Here is a 22411-nt window from a genome sequence, read left to right as displayed (position 1 = left end):
ACTTATCTATGTGTAGCGGTCGATCCACGCAATAAACGATGATGATTTGGGGAGATGTCAGACAAAGCTGGTAGGTGAGCATAACTATGCCATCAGATTGGTGCTCCATTGCCTCAATTCGGAGAAAAATTGGTACGCAAAACGAAGTCTCCTTATTTAGTATTATATATATATATATATATACACATACACAATGTACACAAAATGTATACAATGTGCCCTCCCGGTTATCACCATAATGTCTTTATGGCAACCTCTGAACTTGGGCACAGAGAGTACGGTTATATATATATACTGGTATATAGTCAAAAGTAGTTAAACAGTTTAAATTCACTCGGATGGAAATAAATACAGCAATGATGTAAAGTAAGTCATGCAACTGCAAGCAATAGATCATTATGGGTTCTCTATGATTGTGTCATATGAATGATGAAGAAGAAGTTATTTAATCGTCACTGAATATGGATACAAATTCATACTTGATTACAATGATGCAAAGGGTGTATTATGAGTGTAATGCTGTTGTAAGTTACATGATTGATTAACCCTTTGAGTGCTGTATTTTTTTCCCATCAAAATTTTAGTCCAACATTTTACCAATTTTTTTGAGCTTTTCTGTAATTTTTCTGATAATTTTTGACCAAATGAACACAACATTTCATTGGCCTCAGTTTTTTATCAAAATTTTGGCAAAAATCTGACAAAAATTGACTGAGGTATGTATAAGGGTGACAAAAATTGACTTTGGCGCTCAAAGGGTTAAAAACCCAGAATCTACTGTTTCAACTACAGTAGATGAAAAATATGATTGTCTTGCACAGAGAAGAAGGTGTGTTGTTGTTTTACAAGTACTTGCCTTTACAAACGTTTTGCTTGCTGTAAAGTCAGTGAAAAGGTCAGTGACCGCCAAGATAAGGAAAACTTCAACCATTCAGCATTGCCCACTCAATTAACCTTTGTCAATTATTCCAACTTTCTCCCCAGAGTATACTCATAAGAAAACTTTTCTCAGATTATCATGTGAAGCTAATTTTAATATCAGTATTCATAATGCAGACCACACAACGATAGCCCCATGTCATGTTTACATGTGATGTTTTCAAAAACAGTATACATGCGTGACCTTGCTGTATCAGACAAGTCTTCGAAGAGGTTTTATTTTTAGAACATGTTTGTAATCTGGCTTAAATTATCTCTGTGAGTTATGAGAAATAAATATCTCTTATTTGGAAGATAAAAAAGTTTGCAGAGTGAAAATGAAAAGTACATGTGATGATTATCCCCCCTGTCTTCAACAATGTTTTGGACTAAGCCTATTGTTATCAATTGTCATAATGGACCTATTTACTGGAAATTAGGGGTGAGCTGGTTAAGGTAAATGATGGTGCACACACTCCATGATATACAATACAGACATGTAGAAATGCATTAATTTCAACGCCAGTGACTGAACTTGTCCCCTACATTCTTTATTGCAGATCAGCACATACACTCCTATAAGCTGCAATGGATCATCAGAAGAAACAGACCACGAATCAGACAACGTCGGAGAAGCACTCCATTACTGCAGCATCGCCATCCTCAGTATCTTCATGGTTGAAATCTCCGTCAGAATATATTGCCTTAGACTGGAGTTCTTCAAACACAAACTGGAAGTCTTTGATGCCATCATAGTTGTCATCTCCTTTGCATTTGACATTGCCTATGCCATTGACCCAGGTACATTCAATTCTATGCTGGGACTGCTTATCATTTTCCGACTCTGGAGGGTTGTCAGGATTTTCAACGGTAAGCCATCCGCTTTTCTGTCCAAGCAACTGACTTTTGAAGATCATTAACTGTCATTAAATGTCAACTACAGTTTCTTGTTCTACTCCCCAAAGCATGTTGAGTTACATAGTATTCAGCTTGTCAACTTTATAGTCCGTAGATGTGTAAACTGCGTTGTTATTGTTGACAAGTGAATTCTGGTTAAGACTAGAATTCAAATGTAAATAATAACATTGCATTTTACCGTATTCCTCCGATTCTAAGACCCCCTTTCAGAACCAAAGATGACGAAAAAGATATGGGGGTCTAATAAACGGATGTCACCGCGAAATCGAACGTCGAAGTTAATTTATGCTAATTTATGCAATGCTATGTAAATTTTTATGCCAATGATTTTTTGATTCACGCTACAGACAACTCATCTTTGTGATATCGACTCATGGCCATGCTGTGTAGATACTGGCAGTCGAATCTGTACAAGTATAAATTAATCAGGAGATCCACAAGTCTTGAAATATAACGTATTTGCCATACCTTCTTTTACTAAACAATACGATAGCAATAAATCTTTGTATTTCGTGAATAGATAATCACCACGAAACTTTGTACAACAAGTACGTTCCTCAGCAGCAGCTAGCTCCCCATAGCATAGCATGGCCACAAAGGTCAGACAATGAGTGAAGGGAAAGTCCCGAAGTTCCGCTGGCTGTGATTGGTCAATTTACGCAATAGGTCAAAGGTGTCAGTGCATGAGGTCAAGGTAAAATTCTGTTCAGTGGGATGGTGTCCGTCCGATGTTTTCTATGTACGATTTTCATTTACTGTACTCCTTAAAATAAACAATCAATTACACGTCGTGAGTTTTATTATTTTGCTCCTAGTTTCAAAAAGTCTAACCGTATCTCGAAACGAAATGTGATCTTACGAACAGGCAGGCTCGAACAGGTAAAGTGTTGAGGCATCGGCTGGCCGAGACGAAAGATTGCTGCGCCAATCTGCTTTATATTTGATGTGTTGATTTTTTGGCAATACACCCTGAAGTTTTTTTATTACTTGTATCGATGACCGAAATGTCTCCTGATGTGGAATTCAGTCATCTATGATCAACTGTTCGGAATGCACGTTTTTGTTCTAACTGTTGAAGTCGGGTATTTTTCCCTCGCAAGACTTCGAAAGCGTGCATAATCTTGAAAATCTGTTACACTATCGTTCTACTCATTGCTGGGACTAGCTCAGGAAAGGACACAAACAAATGCCGTTCAAACAAAAAATACCTTCATTATATGAGAAAAACTACAAAAGTGATGAAACATAAACGGAAGAAATTCAAAGAATTTTCAGTTCATGCGCGGAAGAAACTTTGGATATCGCGTTTCGTTTGTCAACACAATAATTGCCCTCTTCATCTAAGTCAAACCAGTCGAAGTCGATATCGTCGTCATTAAGTCTTTTTGAAAGATTTACGATGCCAATGATATTTCTATTTTCACTGGTTGCTTATACGGTAAAGTTGAACGTAAGAGGAAACTTGCAGCGCTTCACAATGATCACAATAGAAAACTTAAGTGATAGAAAACTGTTGAAAAAATCTTTTTATACTTTAATGGTAAATTTGAACGTAAGAGAAAACGTGCAGCTATTCACAATGATCACAAAAGATACCTTACCTGATAGAAAACTGTTGAAAAAATCTTTATAAGCACACCATTTAAAGAGCAACTTTTTCATGTGCCGTAGTCTTTTGCCTCAGTAGTATGAAAACGAAAGTGTAAAGTTGAGTGTAAAAGTTGAGCGAAGCAAGTTCAAAGCTCGTGTCATTCACACGTCCCAAATTTTCTATTGATAACGGCAACAAAAGGATTTCCCGACATCGTTACAAGACCCTATAAAAATGCGTCGATTTATCGTAGACTTTATTTTCTGAAAAGTCATAAGACAGTGCACGGTCGTCATGGACAAGAAAAAAAGTAATTATTAAAAACATTCTCGCTGTCGGCATGCCTAACTACCGTCGCAATCAGCTAGAACTTGGTTTGCTGTATGAACTTCGCCGAGATGCAGACAACATACACGATCGAATGCTGTAGCCGTTGCTCAAGATGGTTGCAAAGTTGAAAGTTTGAAGCGAGAATCCAGATGCAGCACTCATACCGGGCACTGTTACTTTAGAATATCATCGATCGTGACGTGTCAGTCAACAAAAATACTACTTGAAGCAAAGAAGAAAGCATTCATCCATTCTCCAAGAGTTGGCATGGCAGAGAAATGTCACGTGGGTGTTTTGGCAAATAATGCGGCTGTACCTCTGCTAAAGCAATCAGTCCGATGTACTGTTTTCACCGTACATATTCACTAAAACAGACAAAATCATGCCGCTGACCCAAAAAAAAAATGAAACTGTCCTTTTAAGGGCCACAACAGTCTCCAAAAAGAGAACTACTGATACCCAAACTTTTTGTGTTTGTATGAGTGTAAATTGTGTTTGTTTGATCGTGATGAAGTGAGTGAATCGTACTGTGATCAACAAGTCCGAAAACCCGACGAACTAAATGTTCATTTCATCATGATTTCATGGTAGCCAAATTGCATCGAAATGTTCGATTCGTACATAATAAGATGTTGAAAAATCTGCTTATTTTGATGGTAGCAAAATGACAGTAACGAAAAGACGATATTGTACTAGATCGAGACGCTAAAAAATCCAACTCTTTTATATTGTTCATTTAGGTAGTGAAATCCAAGTGTAGTTTTATCGCCAGGAAATTATAGAACTGTTCCCGATTGACATGTTCCAAACCCCAACAATAGTGTGCGTGTGTGTGTGAGGTTTGATACTTCACTTTGACACTTGTTTGTGACTTTGATAAGCAGCGTAGGTGTTGTGGATATTCTGGTCTCATTACATGACAATGGCTCTATTGTTCCAGTCAAAATTCGGGTGTACCCCCTGGGGGGTCTTATAAACGAACTAACAGCTAATTACGAATTGATAAAATAATCCTGGGGGGTCTTATAAACGGGCGGGGTCTTAGAATCGGAGGAATACGGCATTTTACATGTGGATGCTGTGTTGTTAAAGATCTATTAGCTGTAACTTTCGTCATTTTTTAAATTTTGTTTGTTCTGTGTATCATCTGCAGTTTCTGGTTTGAATCCCTGAACCATGGAGAAATTCCTAATATTTAGCTCATAAATATACCCTATATGAGTATAATCTGCATTGTTATTGTTTAAATTTTGTATTCAGGTCCGGACTAGAATACATTTATCAACAATAACAATGGTCATTTCACATATACAGGCTGTGTTGGCAAGCAGGACACCGGGCATTGGTCATGATGATCGGATTATAGTAAAATTCTGTAGTTGATACATTGAAACACAGTAGTGAAAAATTCGTCAAAAGTTACAGCTAATGTCCCTTTAAACTAAATACTTGGCGTTTTAACATGGCTTGGGGAGTAGCACAAGAACTTGCACTTGGCATACACAACAAATGAAGTGAAAAAATTTCAAAAATTCCAGTTACTGACCCTTTAACAGGATATGTTAATCACTACATGCAAGCTACATCAGACCATATACATCAAGATAATATTATTTGTACAAATTTGATTGTAAAGTAAGGAATGTGTGACAAAGAATAAAATGGTATTTTTGATATGCAGGATTTTACAATATTAGTAGCTGTGTCATTTTTCAAATGATTTCATTGTTTATGAGGCCCTGTGATCAAGCATTATATGAATATCTACAAGTATCTACATGATATCTACAAATGGATTTATTTTGGGGAGAACACGCCTTTTCAAAATGTAATTGTTGTAATCCCAATGCGTTTGAAAATCAATAATGTAAGGACTGTAACTAGGTAGAGTTTTTAACAGATTTTGACCTGTAGGTACGCTTTAAAAGATACCTGGTGTAATATGGTACATCCAAGGTTATATTAATTACACTGGTAAAACTCTAAACAATTACTGATGGAGTTGTATGGCTGCATTGATATAGATCATATATATACTGGTACACACAGTAATACTCCATTTTGTAGGCTTCATGTCTTTCATGATGTATGCCCAAGAGGTATATATACCCACTTAAAATTTAATGGAAATAAATTGCTTTCAAATGAGTGACGAAAATAGTTTTATTGCAATAAACAGTAAAGCTATGGTTGGTCGACGGTGTCTGCGTTTCTGAGTCAGATTCTTTGACCGTTAACCATCAGGTCTTAGCTAATCTCGTAAAAACCTATAAGGGGAACTTGATTGATAGTATTCCCTTGATGCGCATAAAGCAGTGGATTTCCAAACAGGCTCTGAAGACACCAAGGATATTGACTTTTAGTGGCATTTCCCAATCATAAAGTCTTGTGTATTTGCTTCTTTTATTGCTGTATACACATATTAGACTGAAAATTTTGTGTAAAATATGAGGTCAATGACTGTCACAATATCTTTTTATATTTATTCGGTCTAAACCATGTTTCTTTTGTTACTCCCTACTTATTGAAACAGAGTTCAGCTTTTCAAGATGGTCTGTATTATGTACTACCCTATACAGATTTTATTACAATGACCAGCAGTGGACAACACAATCTTAATATTTTGGTTATCAGTGTGCCGAGTAGGTTTTAATTGATACAAATTGCATGGAGGTAGCAAAGTAGATATCAGTTCGTGTTATATTTTGGTTTCTGTACCGGTAGATCATGAGGGTACTTGAAATATATTATTGATGAATAAACTATGACTGTCAATGCAAGGCTGCCAGCAGAGAATGTGATTTTTGTAATATCACAACACCATGAATAAATTTCAACATTAAAGCCAATCTTGATATTATCATCCTAGAGTCATCGTTATCAAGGACAAAATTGTAAAACTACATCAGATCAAGTAGTAAGCCTCAACAAATCATTACAATGTTGTGTTAAATCTTTAAATATTCATCACTAAATCAAGAATTGTGTTCTGATCATGAACAAAAAACTTTGAATCACGACAAAACCAAAAAGAAATATGAAATTGCCAAATCTTAATAATTGATGTAGCTGTTAGCAATTCCTCGTTACAAATAGTTTGATTTGTGGCAGATATATCCGTTATGTCAGCAACTAGCCCCAGTGTTTATCAGAAGTTTAATGTACAACTTTGATCTCACATACTAAAATTGGCAAAGGCTAGCAAATTAAACCAGCTTCTTAATCATTGACAGCCAGAACAGCTCTGACAGATAATTTATCAATTAACTGTATATTACCCCATATATGATAAACCTACTACCTTAACAATTTATGCTTGGATTGTTAATTACTGTGACATTTCTTGAAATATTTTCAATCCATCACTATAATAGTCTTGTTCCTAATGTTTCAGAAATATGTTAATTATACGGATAACCCAATGTCCCCACTTCTGTGTCAACTGATAATTGCGCTAGGATACAAATTAACGCAAAGGAAGCTGGAATTCTCCACTTGAGCCACAATTTGACCTTTGACCCATCCTATTGCCCATTGTTGTTGCACATTTGCACTCAATGCCTAGTCTGGTATATGGTTTACATGATTGCTGTATATAAATTGTGATACAAGATACAGTCATCTTAACATGTGTGTGACTGTTCATTGGTAAGAATGCGTCATTTCTACTATTTCTTCAGAGAGTTCAGCTTGTCCTCCACAGGAAGAAAAGTGTTTGAATTTGTCTGTGATGTATTAGGGGATGACTCACAGTTCTCACTGATGGAAATTTGAAAACAAATCATACTCCTACATACAGTTTTGTGACAGTGACTGACACACTTTAACCACTCTTTGACTCTGTTGTTCAGTCAAACCAATCTCATTTAGAAACAAGGTTTAACTTTTGAACTTTGACCTCGGAGTAACCTATTGCATTTATATGATACATTAAGACTAGAACAGGGTTCATTCAGCAAACACGTATGATCAATTTCAGCGTATCATTGATAGTTTTATATAAGACAATGAAAATGAATAACTGATAGCAAGTCAAAGAACAAGGAAACAGGGAAAGTAGTTTTGTTTTTGAAAATCAGAATCTATATAATATTTATTTAGGCATTTCTATATCATTTTTAGCTACTATAGACTATAGTCTATAGAAGCTATTGGGATGGGTATCCGTCCGGCGTCCGTCGTCAGTCTGTATGTATGTGAGGCGTCCGTCCACTCAAATATCTTGAGAACCGCAGTACTTACTGATTTGATATTTGTTGCGTAGATGAAAAATATGATTTTGAGAAACTAGTTTTTTTAATTTTTTGATATTGTTGAAAATAGGCAAATTAATGCCAAAAAAGGTGTTTTTGGTAAAAAATCTTCTTCTTCATAACTGCTAGTCAGACAGCTTTGTTATTTGGTCTACAGGTCCCTAGGGATAACCCAACTTAGATTTGTTCAAATTGTGATGAAATATGCAAATGTGTATTTTTAAGGAATTTTTTTGTCATTTTTGGTCAAAATTTGACTTACATTGTATGTAATTCTTGTACTGTATAAACCCTATCAATTCACCCAGAAAAAAATAATTAATATGATTTTAAATAATTGAATTAATTAGAAAATCATCAAAGCCAAAATAATTTTAGTGTGGAATTATCGGAAAGTTCAACTTTTTTTGACAGTTCATAGTTAAATGCTTACCATCTTGGAGGATTAAAACATGTAAAGGCAACTTTCCTGAATCCCAACTTTGATATATTCTGAACTACCATTTATGTTATCTAAAAGAAATTGCTCATAATAGTTTGTCATGATAGGGTGGTCAAATAAATAGAGATAGAGAAAGTTCTAATTTCCATTTATGGTTGACTTCGTAAGGATAAAATAAGATTACTTTTTGAGGAAAAAAATAGAGTGGTCAATTAAAAGAGTGGTCAAAGTGATAGGGTTTTTATGGTAAAGCTGGGCTGTAAGATTCCTCGTGCTATTTATAGCAATCATGCAATCTGTGTAAACAGTGCGATGAAAGTGTAACATGATTCCTTATAATGCTTTTGATGACGTTGAACTTCTTAAGTTAGAAACATCTGTCTCTTCAGTGTGCTTTCTTGAGTACGTACATTCTCAACTTATTCAACAGAACTTACTTACAATGTTAATTTGAAAGTTAAAATGTGCTTAGTTAATAGGATGAAAATACTGATATTAAAAGATAACCAGCTCAAGATTCTTTATAACCTGACAGATATGCTGTTTTATTATGATGTAAATCTTGATTTAAGCAAGTCCAGTTTACTGTAGTTAGAATGTAATTAACTCTCGTTTATTTGCTATTATAGACTAATATAGTCTGATGAAATATGCAAATCTGTATTTTTACAGAATTTTTTTCCATTTTTGGTCAGGCCATCCTGAAATGAGCTATCAAAGATATTCACCTTCTTCATCAATACATGTGTCACAAAAGGTTATTCTCTACATAACACAGCAGAGCTCTGTCAACTGTTGAGTCGCTTGTTTTTTCAAAACCGCTGGTCAGACAGCTTTAATATTTGGTTTACATGTCCCTAGGATGACCTTAGAGAGATAATTTCATACAGTCAGGAAATACTTAATTTTGTATCCATGTCTATAGTAGCTTCAGGGACTTTGGCCCTATATCATTTTACCTTTCATAGCCATCACAGGGATACGCACTCAAAATGACCCATTCTAGTTCTGCTAATGTACTTGAAAAATTTGTATGAATCACAGATACTGCCAAGTAGGTCTCAGAAAGTTATTTATTTGTAATGATAAATTAACAGATATGATACCAGTGCTCATCACATTTGAAGCATTTTAAAACTTTGTCAGTGGCTGTAAGACAACCAAACGTAAACACTGCAAGTTTAAAAAATTGTCATCTACTATCAGATGTGGACACAGGATCCACAATGTCAAAGACCGCAGATTCTGCAGGATATGACACCTGTACATGGTCAATTTACAGGCATTTTGTTAAAATCAGGTTCTTAGCAAATGATTTGAAACCGTGGCAGTCTCAGCTCCCATACTGTAATGTCACTGATAATATGCTGTCTTGAATTACTTCCAATATCAAAAATAAAACTCAGGAGGTCCAAACACCCCCTCCCCCATTTCCTTGTACACTGGTTAACAATAAATCACCATCAAAACATTGAGTTTGAGACAAACCTAAGCAATGAAATAGTTAAGGCAGTATGCACCTCAAAATTGAAAACTTTTGCTCAAACTTTTTGTAAGGAAACTTTAACAAATTTCCTCTTAAAATCAGAAATAAATATCAGGAATCATCATTCAAAATTTGGTACTAGAGAAGGAAACAACCTAATATTTACCACCTACATTTTGAAATTCAAACTGGCCGGCATTCCTTTATTAACTCCTGTATCAACTCAATTTTTGATCTTTGCAATAATAGGCTGGCTAAAACTTTAATGACTCCATTGTTTCAAAATGAGCCCCACAAGTGGTAGACCAAAAGAGTATAATAACAGTTTTGAGAATGTAAATATCTGTCCCTGAGGTGCATGCTGTCGTAAACCAATTATAAAATCAAACTCACAGACAAAATGAAATGCTCATAACATGTATAACAAACATAGGTATCTCTGATTTAGTCTCATAGTGAATTATACAATGTCCAAGCAGCATGGACATGTTTTTCTATCCTTAAAACTGTCATTGTTTTTATCACTCGTGAATTATTTCCAAAATTACATAAGAAAGTATAATATAATTAAACAGAGCATATAATGTCAGTGTTAGGACCACCAATTATTCCAATGATATTTTAATCAATATCAATTATTTTATACAACAGTTTTTAGTGCATCAGAAATTTACAATAGTTTGCCAACATATTCAGAAAGGTAATTTTTATAAACCATAAAAAATCCCATTAGCACCTGAGCAAAATATCAGTATTTTGTTAAAGAATTGATTTTCTATACAGCTGTTGGCATTGTAGATTTATTTAAACTGGGGTTTAAAATGATAAAGGATTTTGTTGAAAATCCTTCCATGGTTGCAGCTTCACAGCCCCATTGGCCATTTTATATCAATTGTTAAGTTTTCCTGAATGTTACCTTGCAATCAGAAAGGCAGACCTTGAACCAGCAGACCAGTTAGACCTTGACCTAGCATGACCCTGAGATCACTGTAAATTCAAACAGAACCGCAAAGAGGTAAAAAGGTGTATGCTGTGATTTGTTACGTTTTAACAAATTGCATATTGCGGCAGTGAAAGAGAACAAAAGAGAGCCGTCTATCAGTAGATCAGCAGGGACCATGAACTGATCAGCAGGGACTATGAACTGGGCATGCTTGTGACCTTTCATCATTTTAGTGGCAGGTAGTCATGACCTGAAAATGAGCTCTTTCATGGATTTCTAGATTTTTTAATAGAACTCTGTTGCTCGCCTTATTTCATCTTCATGAAACTGTCATCAGAAGTCATCCAAAACCTAAAAGGAAAGCTTGAGATGGGAACCACAGCTTATAAAATTGTAAATAAACATCAGATGGAAGCATTTATGAAAAAAGTATGGTCAGGCTTATATCATATGTATCGATTTTGTTACATGAACCTAAAAAGTTTTTTTGTTCAGTAGAGGATCAATGTGCAATGCTCTGCATAGAAGATAATAAATTTAATAATGGGCTATATAGTAGAGAGATCATCATCCAATCAAAATGCTGCTTTTGTAACATACATCACAGCAGTGCTCTAGCTGCTCTGCTACACATCAAGCCAAACATGAGAAAACTTGAAAACTGAATATGAGTATTAAAGAAATGTACCGCGTGTGATACTGCAGATCTGTAAATAATTATTGTATGATTAGATTGTGCCCTGCCTTACTTTATGAAGTGACTGAGGTATAAATGTTTCTCAGCTTTTCTCAATGACAAAAGTATCAAAAAATACTCCAAGTGTAATTACCCATTCAGCTCTGCAAACCAAGTTTGTGAGGAGTGCAGTGAAGATGTCTACCTAAAGCCTAAATATACGGTCAACTGATATGCCAGGGGAGTTTCTTGGAAAGCAGAATATTACTATTAATTACAACTTAAATTGCCCTCATTTATATGGATGCCATGAGGATCATCTCATTTCATCCTACCTACAGTGTTTATCAAATTTCACATTCACTGCTTTGTCGCCGTGCATTGCCTGTGCCTTAGACCAATAAATATGATTATGACAATGATTTCAAATCAGAAGTAGGCTCAGTCAGACTGTGTGCGTGATCTGTAACTCTATCAAACAAAGCAGTTTAAAAGATTGTAGCTTAAAGGTGGGGGACTCGACCCCAGGGATCAAGTTTGTTCTAGTATGTAAGATGATTATGGAGGTGTCATAGCTTTTTGTTTTCTATTGAAATTGTAATCTAGTGAGTACATTTCCTGCCAAGACAATCTGACCCCTGACATATGTCTTTAAATTGGTGCAATGAAATGCTGACATGATGGCACAAAGAGAAATACCGGTAGAAGCCATACAAATGAGTATTTGCATATGGTAAGTACCATGACGACAGCCAATCAGAGCAGGCCTCACAGGTCATGATATCCTTGATAAGCAATTCCATCAAATACAAAATAAATCAGCAGGACAAAACTGAAATGACTCAATGAAGAAGTTGTGATAGAATTCGGCATATGCATTGTTAATACCATGATGATGCAGTCAATGTCAGGAGCAGTGCGCTCCTTGAACTTGAAAATCCTTGAAAGTCTTTGAATTTTAAAGTCTCTTTGAAAGTCCTGGAAAAGTCCTTCAAGCTGACAGTAAGTCCTGGAAAATTGATAATCCACCGCCCCACCCCAATTTTCAAAAATAATAAGATGATGAGTAGCATATCATAAAAATGATATGTAAAATGATATATTGAAAAAATGATATTAGAAAATTGTATTTTTGCCCTCAAAAGACATTGAAAATTGCTAAAAAGTCCTTAAATGTCCTTCAATCTTAAGTGACTTTGAGCATACAGACCCTGAGTCATACAATGTTACACCTTTTAATCAGAAATTTCATCAAATTGGCAGACGACAACTTGCAAGGTAATACTGAAATGATTGGAAGAAGGAAACACAATGACAGCAACCAATGAGAATGGGCCATTGAAACCCTCCCCTGGTATCTCTTTCTATTAATTCTGTAAAAGTGAGCAAAATGGGTGAATGAATGGAGAAAGAAGTTCCCTAACTTCACGCAACCTGTAATATTGATCATTCAATGATAAATGAGTCACACAACAAGATAAAATCTGACCTTACAGGATTAATTTGACATTAGTCATATGTGAAAGTTATCATAAATCAAGAAATTCCTGCAAATAAATTTAAATTGCTTGATCATCAGTGGCCACTACTACCTGCCAGAGAGTTGTACTACATGACCCAGTGTCAGGCAGTCTGTGTGACTTGAAAACCTTGACAACGTAAACTTTAATCATTTTCAACAAGGCTCTTGGGTGAACAATGTTTATTCTCCAACGCAAACAAAAATTTCCATCTCAAGATCCGTAATTAGCGGAAATGATTCCCACAAGGATGATGGTATCATGAATTTTAAAAGAGAAAATTCCCAGTCTCCCTGTTTTTCTCAGAACGTCAGTTTTCCAACCTTGCTGGTTTTCGCTGAACATCGGATCCATCATGACTCATTAAACATTAAAAACAAGAGAAGAAACGATCATGTTACCATCATCATTGATGTAGTCTGTGCGTCTCCTTCATCAATTTCAGGGGACTGAAAACCTCAGGATCTCAGCAATGCTATAAAGTTTCAATGTCTCACTAATTTGCAAAAGAAAAACCATAGCTGTAGTTTCAAAGCGACAATGTTCACCAGCAAAATGTTGGTGGCAGCACTGGTAAAGGCTGCAATTTGAAAACTACTTTTAGTAAAATAATATAATTTTTGAAATATTTTGATATGTATATATATATATATATATATATATATATATATATATATATATATATATATATATATATATATATATATATATATATATATTTAGTAAAATATAATTTTGGAAATTAGATATATATATATACACACATGTATGTATATATATATATATATATATATATATATATATATATATGTGTGTGTGTGTGTGTGTGTGTGTGTGTGTATGTGTGTGTGTGTGTGTTTGTGTGTATGTGTGTGTGTATTGATGTGTACCAAAAAGACTCAATATGTTCTTATTGTTATCATGACGTTAAAAGATATATATTAAATGTGCAATAATACTTGGAATGAATATTTCACTTTCAATACATCCAGGTGATAAATTCAGACAATGCATTGACAAAAGAGTTTGCAAACAGGCATTATGGTGACTACTGCATTTTTCTTTCTGTCAGATATTTGATCTGTCCTTGTACTGTTCTGTGTGTTTGTTGCCAGGACCTGGCTGTAATCAGTACTGAGCTGGACATGCATGTACAAATCATTCACTGTCACCAGATAAAGAGGTACATGGCCCAGTAATGAACGGTCTTTGGCATTAGTTGAATTGAGCATGTCTAGCAGCCCGTGCAAATTGAATACTTTCTATCCATGGCTGTCCAGTTTCACTTCTATCAACTGAACAGGGGGGTCCTGCTAAGTACCCACCCACCTACCCACTCACAAAACATTACTGGCAAACTCCTTTTTGTTATAAACAGCTTTGTTGACTGCCCCTAAAACGATTCTATGTGGAAGTGATCCAATGGAACACATGTAACCATGACAGGTTAATTTGTGTGAGTGATTGTAGTTGTAACCTGTAATTGTAATTTCTGTGTCCCAGGAAGCCACCTGTCGTCACCTGATATCAGCATCCTTGGAGAAAACATCACCATGACCCTTACTCAGGTTGCAGAAAAAAAAGTTTCAGTTTAATCAATGGCTCATGGTAGGGAAGGGTATTCCATGGTTGAAAATGAAGAGTGTATTCTTTGGTAGATCAGTTGTGAAATTTTTATGCCTGCAAGCAGTAACTCTTATAGTGTAAGGACATCAACAATTCTCCAAAGGGGTTTTAAAACTCAAGATCGTAATAGAACACATCTGTTTCAATATTGTGTGGCAGTTGATCTTTGTCTAATGACAATATTTTAATGTTGGTGTTCAACCAATCAAGCAGAGCCTTCTGGATGTATAAACTTCTTACTTTCCTTTGATAGTATGCAACAGCTGTCCTCATTGGTAGATGTTGGTTCATTCTTGATGTTTTACGTTTTTATAACCAATCAACGGACATTAATCATGCTACATTCAAATCTATTAAGATGGTCATTCATCAAAGTTTAGTCTGACTCATGTCATTATGTTTTCAAATATATGCCCACATCAATAAGAAAAGGTGAAAGAATTTTTCATTTGCGAGTGCATGATGACAAAATTGCCCTCTAGCCAGTTTGATTTGCAAATATAAACTTGTGTCATTGTTTGTGTAATTTGAATTGTTCATTCTTTTAGAATAAAATCAAATGGTTGAAATTTATTCTGAAATTAAGATCCTGGCTATGCTGACCACAATTCTGAAATGAAAATATCTGCAATTCTGACTGTCAATATAACGTTGTAATCTCTGTATTTAGTCTTATTGTAAAAGTTTACTGGTAAATGTTTTAGAACCTTTGTAGTTTTAAACAATCTAAAGCTGCTCATCTATTGTAATATTTTGTTATTCTCAAACGGAAGACTGGGAGATTAGTATACATACATGTCTAAGACATTTTTCAATTTCTTTCCCGGGGAAGCCAAAATTCCTAGAGTGTTTTAAACAAACGACTGGTTGTATACCACCTATATGTGAACCACCATGCCTTCTTCCAAATATTGAGTAAATCTTGTCCTTGTTTGTCTTGTTATTCAGCAATATACATATCCATTAAGGTAGAAATTGTATCCCAGGGACATACCGGTATATTCAGACTCCCAAATTTTCACATTTCCTTCCTGGTCCACCAAGCTCTGGGAGTTATTGAAATTTTCACCATCTATTTTCCTGGAAATCGAAAATTTAAGTTTTTCCCACTGAGTTAACACAGGGATGGTGGCCATTTTCAATTTCAAATGTTGGTAAATTCAAGGTAAAATGTTTTTCTTGCTGTACCAAACCAAAATTTGCACAGTTACCCCTGATTTTTGTTCTTGATGCTTAAAGAAAATGGTTTCAAATTTCCCTGAGGAAAGGTTGAGCAAAAGTTTAAGCCTCTGACTTTTGAGGTGTGTCGTTCCTTTTTCCTTGCAATTTTTTGACGTTTAGAATTCACTGACAGTATTGAGTGTTTCACTGAGCATCTTGCGGCACTCAGTGAAACATCTTGCGGTGTTCTCTGCAAAGTTTCAACCAAAGTGACAATCTTTGTCAGACTCCAGGTTGTTGACACACACTCACATATAAGTTGTAGCGACACCAGCAGTTACCTCAGGTTTAATCTTCTCAGTTCTGACACATCTTCAATCACTGCATTGGTCAAATTACTGCCGCAAGCTCTACCCTGTTGTAGTTTCGTGTTCAGCATGGGAATCACTGTCAATATTCGAAAACAAGACCTCTATACGTTTTCTTGACAAGCTGGAGGCTTCTCAAAATTTCCCGTAGTCCATCCCTGTACAAACGTGTACAAGTTGAAGCCTTTATTGAAATCGTATCCCAGTTGGGATCTTGATCATAAAGTACAATAAAGGTTTTGCAAAAACAACAATGAAAGAGTATATATAATATATATAAATATAAATATATAAAAACGTGTACAATTTGAAATTCCTTTCCTGTGACAAAGGAAACTATTATTTGTTACTTCATGATGCATAATAATAACTTACACAGAGTATGGTACCTTCAAAGTCATTTTGATGTAATCTCGCTTCTGTCTGAGAGTTCTGTCTTTGAGTCGATCAACATCAACTCAGTCTTGCAGTGTATTCTACCATGCCTGCACACTCTAGATGCTCGTGCGGGAGACAGCAGGAGAGTACATCACAGGCTGTTGTGCAAATACCCCAAGTACGGTGCGCTTGTACCGTCTTGCCATGGGATTCTGTCATAGCATGCAATATTGTCATTGACAAATGAATTCTAGTGTGCACTAGAAATCAGTTATCAACAATAACATTATGCTCATACAGGCTGTGATGACAAGTTGAACACTTGGTATAGTTCTACATGACTTGGGGAGTATAACACAAAACTGTTTTTAGAGACAGAACAGAAATACTGAAAAACAAATCAAAAAGTTCAAGTGAATGGAGTTTAAAAGTGCTGTTGGAGCTTTCACAAACCCAAAACAGTCAGAGATACGTCTTGTACCCTGGGGCTGAGATATGTATGCCCAGACAGCATCCTGACACTCCGGCAATTGCGGAAAACTTTCTTACATTTCTACATTCAGCCACCATTCAAGTAGACAATTTATCATTCATAGCAAAGACTGGAAGGAGTTTTCACTGCAAATCTCAACAATTCTTATCTTTGGATTCCCTTGCAGGGATACTCTTATCAGTGAAGAACCAGGCTGAGAAAAAGGTTGCGGCACAGAAAAGGAAGTGTGCAGAGCTTGAACAGGAACTGGAAAAGTTTAGACAGTATTGCAGCGTGCAGGAAAAAGAGATTGAGATGCTTCGGGGAGAACTTAAAAAACATGGCATCACTTTAGGTGAGGCGTTCTTGCTTGTTTAGTAGTCAGAGTTCATTTACTGTACATAGAATAAGAAAAATGTTGAAATAGCCTCAGTATTTCTCACACTCTCAAGATTGGCAATAAAGCAGCAATCTTTTGAGATGTTTATCGGCCTTTTGTGATCATGGAGGTCAAAGGTCACCAGGGTTGTGTACAAAATGTGCAACATTTTAATGCCTCTCTACGTTGAGCAGGTTTTCACTCAAGATTTTATGAAATAGAAAATTATGGGATGGAATATGTACCTGCCATATACTGTACATTCTTTCATTATTTCCAAAGGGATCAACTGAAATGTCTCAAGGTGTTCAAACATCCAGTTGTATAAGTGTAGTACAGTTGTTTACTAAAGTCATCAATCCATCATGAGAGCCATGCAGATGTAACAAGCCTTATCATTGGCTGTGATCTGGCAGGTTATCATGGGCCTCCTTATTGGTTTTCACTGATTTGATGCCGTCATTATAATTTGATAGTCATAATATTCACACCTTAACTTTGCTATGTACCTGAAGCTTGGCGTGAATAAAAGGCTATCATTGATCTGTAAAAGAGAACATCTTACAATCACACATTATATATATATATATATATATATATATATATATATATATATATGTATATACACAATTTATTCATCCTTTCATTCATTGTACAGAAACAGAAGAGAAAAAAGAGCGCCCTCAGTCTCTGACACAAGTAGATGTAGTGGTAGAAGTCAATAAAGTTTCTGACAAGATATCGGATGCTTCAGAAGCCATTGAGGCACAGGAGCAGAGTGACTTGAGTCCTGAACCAATGAGCAGTGACTCTGATAAAAGTCCCACAGGAAGTACAACCAGCACAATTCCAGAATCCCCTGAGCAAGATAAGAACACCAGCCAGTGTTGAAGGTGACAGATACAAGCAGCATTTTCTGACACCAACATCCCACCAGATGTTGGCTTGTCATTACTCCAAATCTCTGGAGGCTATCTTTCACAGATTTTTTTTTCATTTTTGAATACTCAGATCAGCTTTTTATATCATCACTCTCTTCTTACAAGTATGTATATCTGCACTTTTTTCTGTGGAAAAAAAATTAATGTGAGAGAAATCGGTTACCGTTGTATTTTTATACCATCGTTCATCAAGATACCTGTCTTCAGCTTCTGGTATTTCAAGAGTCCGAGCATTGAACTTTTGTATATTGCCAGTTGTAGAGCCATGTCATTCAGATTGGACTATGGCCTTCATTGTAATCGAGAAGGTACATGAATTGAACAAGGTTGGCTACGTGGATTAAAACAATATCAAGTATTGATAGGTAAGATATGTGGATTGAGATATGTTCAGAATGTCCGTTTCATTTAGACACCGTAAAAACCCTATCAATTTGACCACACTATTTTTTTCTCAAACCGTAATTTTAGTTTATCCTTATCAGTTGGACCACCGATGGAAATTGGGACTCTCTCAATCTCTAATAATTCAACCAACCAATCATGACAAACCGTTTTGAACATTTTATTTTCAATGAAATACACAGAACAGTATATTGTACAGTACAGAATGTCCAAGTCGGGACTTCAGGAAAGTCACCTATATGTTTCAATCATCCAAAATGGAAAGCATATCACTTATAAACTGTCAAAAAGTTGAAATGCCTGATTATTCAACCTCTAAAATTATTTTGGCTTTGTAAATTTTCTAATAATTTGTCAATTTAAAATCGTTATTATTTTTTCCTAGTCGAATTCATAGGGTTTTTACGGTACGTTTCCAGTGAAAGTTGAAAGGTTTGTTTCTGTCTTTCAGTACGTATTCATTGGAACTTGGCAGTGACATCACACTGCAGAACAACTCAGTAAAATTTTATGTGCAATTCATTTTTTTCTATATTGTGAAAATTTTCGATAATATCAGCCTGCCATTTCTCATCAACCGAACACACGAATTATGTTCAGAAAGTTTGAAATTTGATATTACATTAAATACTTACAGACAGCATTTTAGGTATGAACGGTATCATTGTCAAAGATGTCATGTGAAGATCATTTTTAATACATTGTGCATGAAAACGTAACATTTTCCACTTTGTGTACTGTCTCTTAACAAACTAACAGGTACAGTAGCTATAACTTTTGATGATTTTTTTCACAAATGTTTTTTTTTTAATTGTCAACTACAGTTTCTTGTTCTGTTCCCCAAAGCATGTTGAGATACATACCGTGGTAGTATTCAGCTCGTCAGCTCAGCCTGTACATGTGGAAATTTCATTGTTATTGCTAACAGGTCAATTGTGATCCAAAACAGAATTCAAAGGTAAACAATAACAGCGCATGTAAAGAGGCCATGTTGGCAAACTGAATGTTTCAATATGCTTTGGTCAGATGATGCAAATGACTTGCTAATGGCATACAAAGTTAAAAAAATAAAAGAAATTTCAAAAGTCACCGCTACTGGCCCTTTTAAAAGGATATAGTTATGTTCATTTCATGAAAATTTAGGCTTAATTTTGCAACACATTTATTTTTGTTGATCACAAAGTATGGCTGCAGTTACACAGCCACTGAAGGATATTTACAAAGCATAGTATGTTTTCCGTCTGTAGAGGGCGCTGTTCACAGTGCATTTGAACAATATTACCGTATTCTGCATCACATAGTACAACACTCACGTGTTACTCAGTTGAAACGTTGAGGAAGAAGGGCTTCTAGAAACCAGTCACCCACTCATATTTATCCTTGAAATGTGTCATGTACAGTTAAGATAATATTTACTCGTGTTTCCCTTTTTCAGTTTCTGTTTCATTTCCAAAGTTGCCAGTGAAATCTCTTTGAATTGGCGACATGCAGTATCTAGTTATAAAACTTGCGTCATTGAAGTAATTTATTATTTTAGAAAGAAAATGTTTTAATCAATCTTTCAGTTCTTGCATTTTTCCCTACAAAAATCCAATATTGCTCGGAGAATCCTAAAGCATACGACATGGAATCAACCTGAATACTCACCTTTATCCTGACATTCATAATAGTTCTGATTATAGAGAGTTCAAAAGTTGCTTGCTGTTCAAAATATCAGGGTCGTGCCAGTATGTGATTGCTTCAGGATTAAACACTTGATACTGTCCTGGATGGAATTCATGGCACCCTAGAATCTACTAGAAATAATTTTTATAAATTTTAGGTTAAAGTAAACATGTTATTCAATGTTTAACATGAAAATGAGAAGTGGATTAGATATAAAATCACCGGCCCACCCTTTGTTGAAGGACCGTGGTACAATGAAGGCTAGAAATATGAAAATGAGACTACAGTCTGTTAGATAAGCTCTGTTGCTGGGATGTGTCACCTTTACTGAAAAGACAGTTATCAATAATGCTCAAAAACCACAGATTTGTCTCAGTATGACCAGTCACTCTGCTGAGAAAATGCAATAACATCTGTGTTTTCTTTGTAATGCTTTTGCAAATACATTTTGATGTAAATGATGTAAAAATTGTAACATTTTATGCAATCGGCTGTATTCACTCAGATTTGGCAGTGAGAATTAGTGAGGTTAAGTGGAGTACAACACCAAAAACCAGGAAAAGAACAAAAGTTAAAAGGTGACTGTAACCTGATAGGATATCTAGTGAATAGAGTCCAGTTCACTTCCTGTCTGAATGAGTGTTAGGTTAAATGTTACATTCTGGGATGTCAGAAGTACTATTTTCAGTGTGCATGACCTTTAACCTCTGTTTGTTTCACTTCAGGTTTTGTTTCACCACAAGGGGGAAAAAAAATAAGAGACTTGAAGCATGATTAGGGGTTGTAAAGAGTTGGAAAATTTGATTGATGATGTACAGGAATAAATGGTGAACAGTATTACTGATTACACATAGGATGTTTGTGCAAGAACGAGTACAAAGAATTCTGACAGTTGGGAAAAAGACCTTTCACTAAAGGATTCTGTGGTGCAAAGTCCATGCCTTCCCAATGGCAATATTGTAATGTGATTTTCATCTTGGAATCACTGATCAGGGCATGACACATGTTATGCTAATTGTGCAACAGAAATTCCATTTGCACATCATGTACTAGTTACGCTGTAGTGTTGTATAAATGCTTACACCAAACCTACTTGGACAAGTTCTTTGATGACAATTGAGATAATGTTAGGGTTAAAATATTAGATAAACAGGAAGGCATATGGAGACTGACAGAATTTGTTTGAAAAATTAACAAACATATCATAATAGTACATTCTGCTGTTTTTCATGTATCTGTTCACATTTCACATTTTCTTGTAAAAATGCTAAGTTCCTAAATGATACTAGACATCTCAAGGACAAGGAAGCTACCATGCACATGAAAAGCCTGGTTTTACTCTTACAGGATTGTGTCCTTCCTTGTTGTCTGGGTGATGTATTAATAGTGTACTGTGATATTTTGTTACACATGTACAGGCATGTTCAATTCTTTGAACGGGAGAAAGATTATGATTAAAATAAGTACCAGATTGAAAATGAAACTAAGAGCTAGCTGTTCATAAATTTCATAAATTTATCAGTAATTTGCATGGATATTACAAAAAAAAGGTTGAAATGAACCCTGATGTTGCAGTGTTGACTGACAGGGTACCAAATATTCTGTGTACAGAGATCGAAGGATAAATTCTCATTACTTTTGAATTTCTTTGTATGATAATTGTTACACTTTCAACTGATATGCATATCATGTGATTTAGGATGTGCACTCGTATTCTGCTCTGTTTTTAAATGTCTATTGTCTCAACCTATGAATTTTTTTTCTATTTCAAATGACAGAGAAAAGTCCTTGAAACTTTTTTTTAAGAAAAAGTACATGTGGAAATTTTATGTTTAATTTCACAGGAAGATGCATAAAATTAAAAAAGTGTCAACATTGTTTGAACATAAAAATAGATTGTGAAACTTCACATTGCAGTGTCGGCTGTGGTTGTTTTGTT

The 22411-nt window shown here is 35.3% G+C and overlaps 1 protein-coding gene across 2 annotated transcripts in view; it reads left to right on the top strand.

Moving 5' to 3' along the window:
* Window positions 1-22381, top strand: part of LOC139145183 (voltage-gated hydrogen channel 1-like) — a 51406-nt gene extending 29025 nt beyond the window's left edge. For both annotated transcript variants that reach the window (XM_070716173.1, XM_070716172.1), the window contains 3 exons: window positions 1479-1788; window positions 17270-17437; window positions 18120-22381. In XM_070716173.1, coding sequence (XP_070572274.1) covers window positions 1479-1788; window positions 17270-17437; window positions 18120-18352 — 711 coding nt within the window. In that variant the 3' untranslated portion in view covers window positions 18353-22381. The remainder of the gene's footprint in view (window positions 1-1478; window positions 1789-17269; window positions 17438-18119) is intronic.
* The last annotated feature ends 30 nt before the right edge of the window (window positions 22382-22411 follow it).

This window comes from Ptychodera flava, chromosome 12, assembly GCF_041260155.1.
Source record: "Ptychodera flava strain L36383 chromosome 12, AS_Pfla_20210202, whole genome shotgun sequence".
NCBI classification, from domain to species: domain Eukaryota; kingdom Metazoa; phylum Hemichordata; class Enteropneusta; family Ptychoderidae; genus Ptychodera; species Ptychodera flava.
Note: the sequence above shows the minus strand (reverse complement) of the source record. Positions and strands in the feature narration are given on the sequence as shown.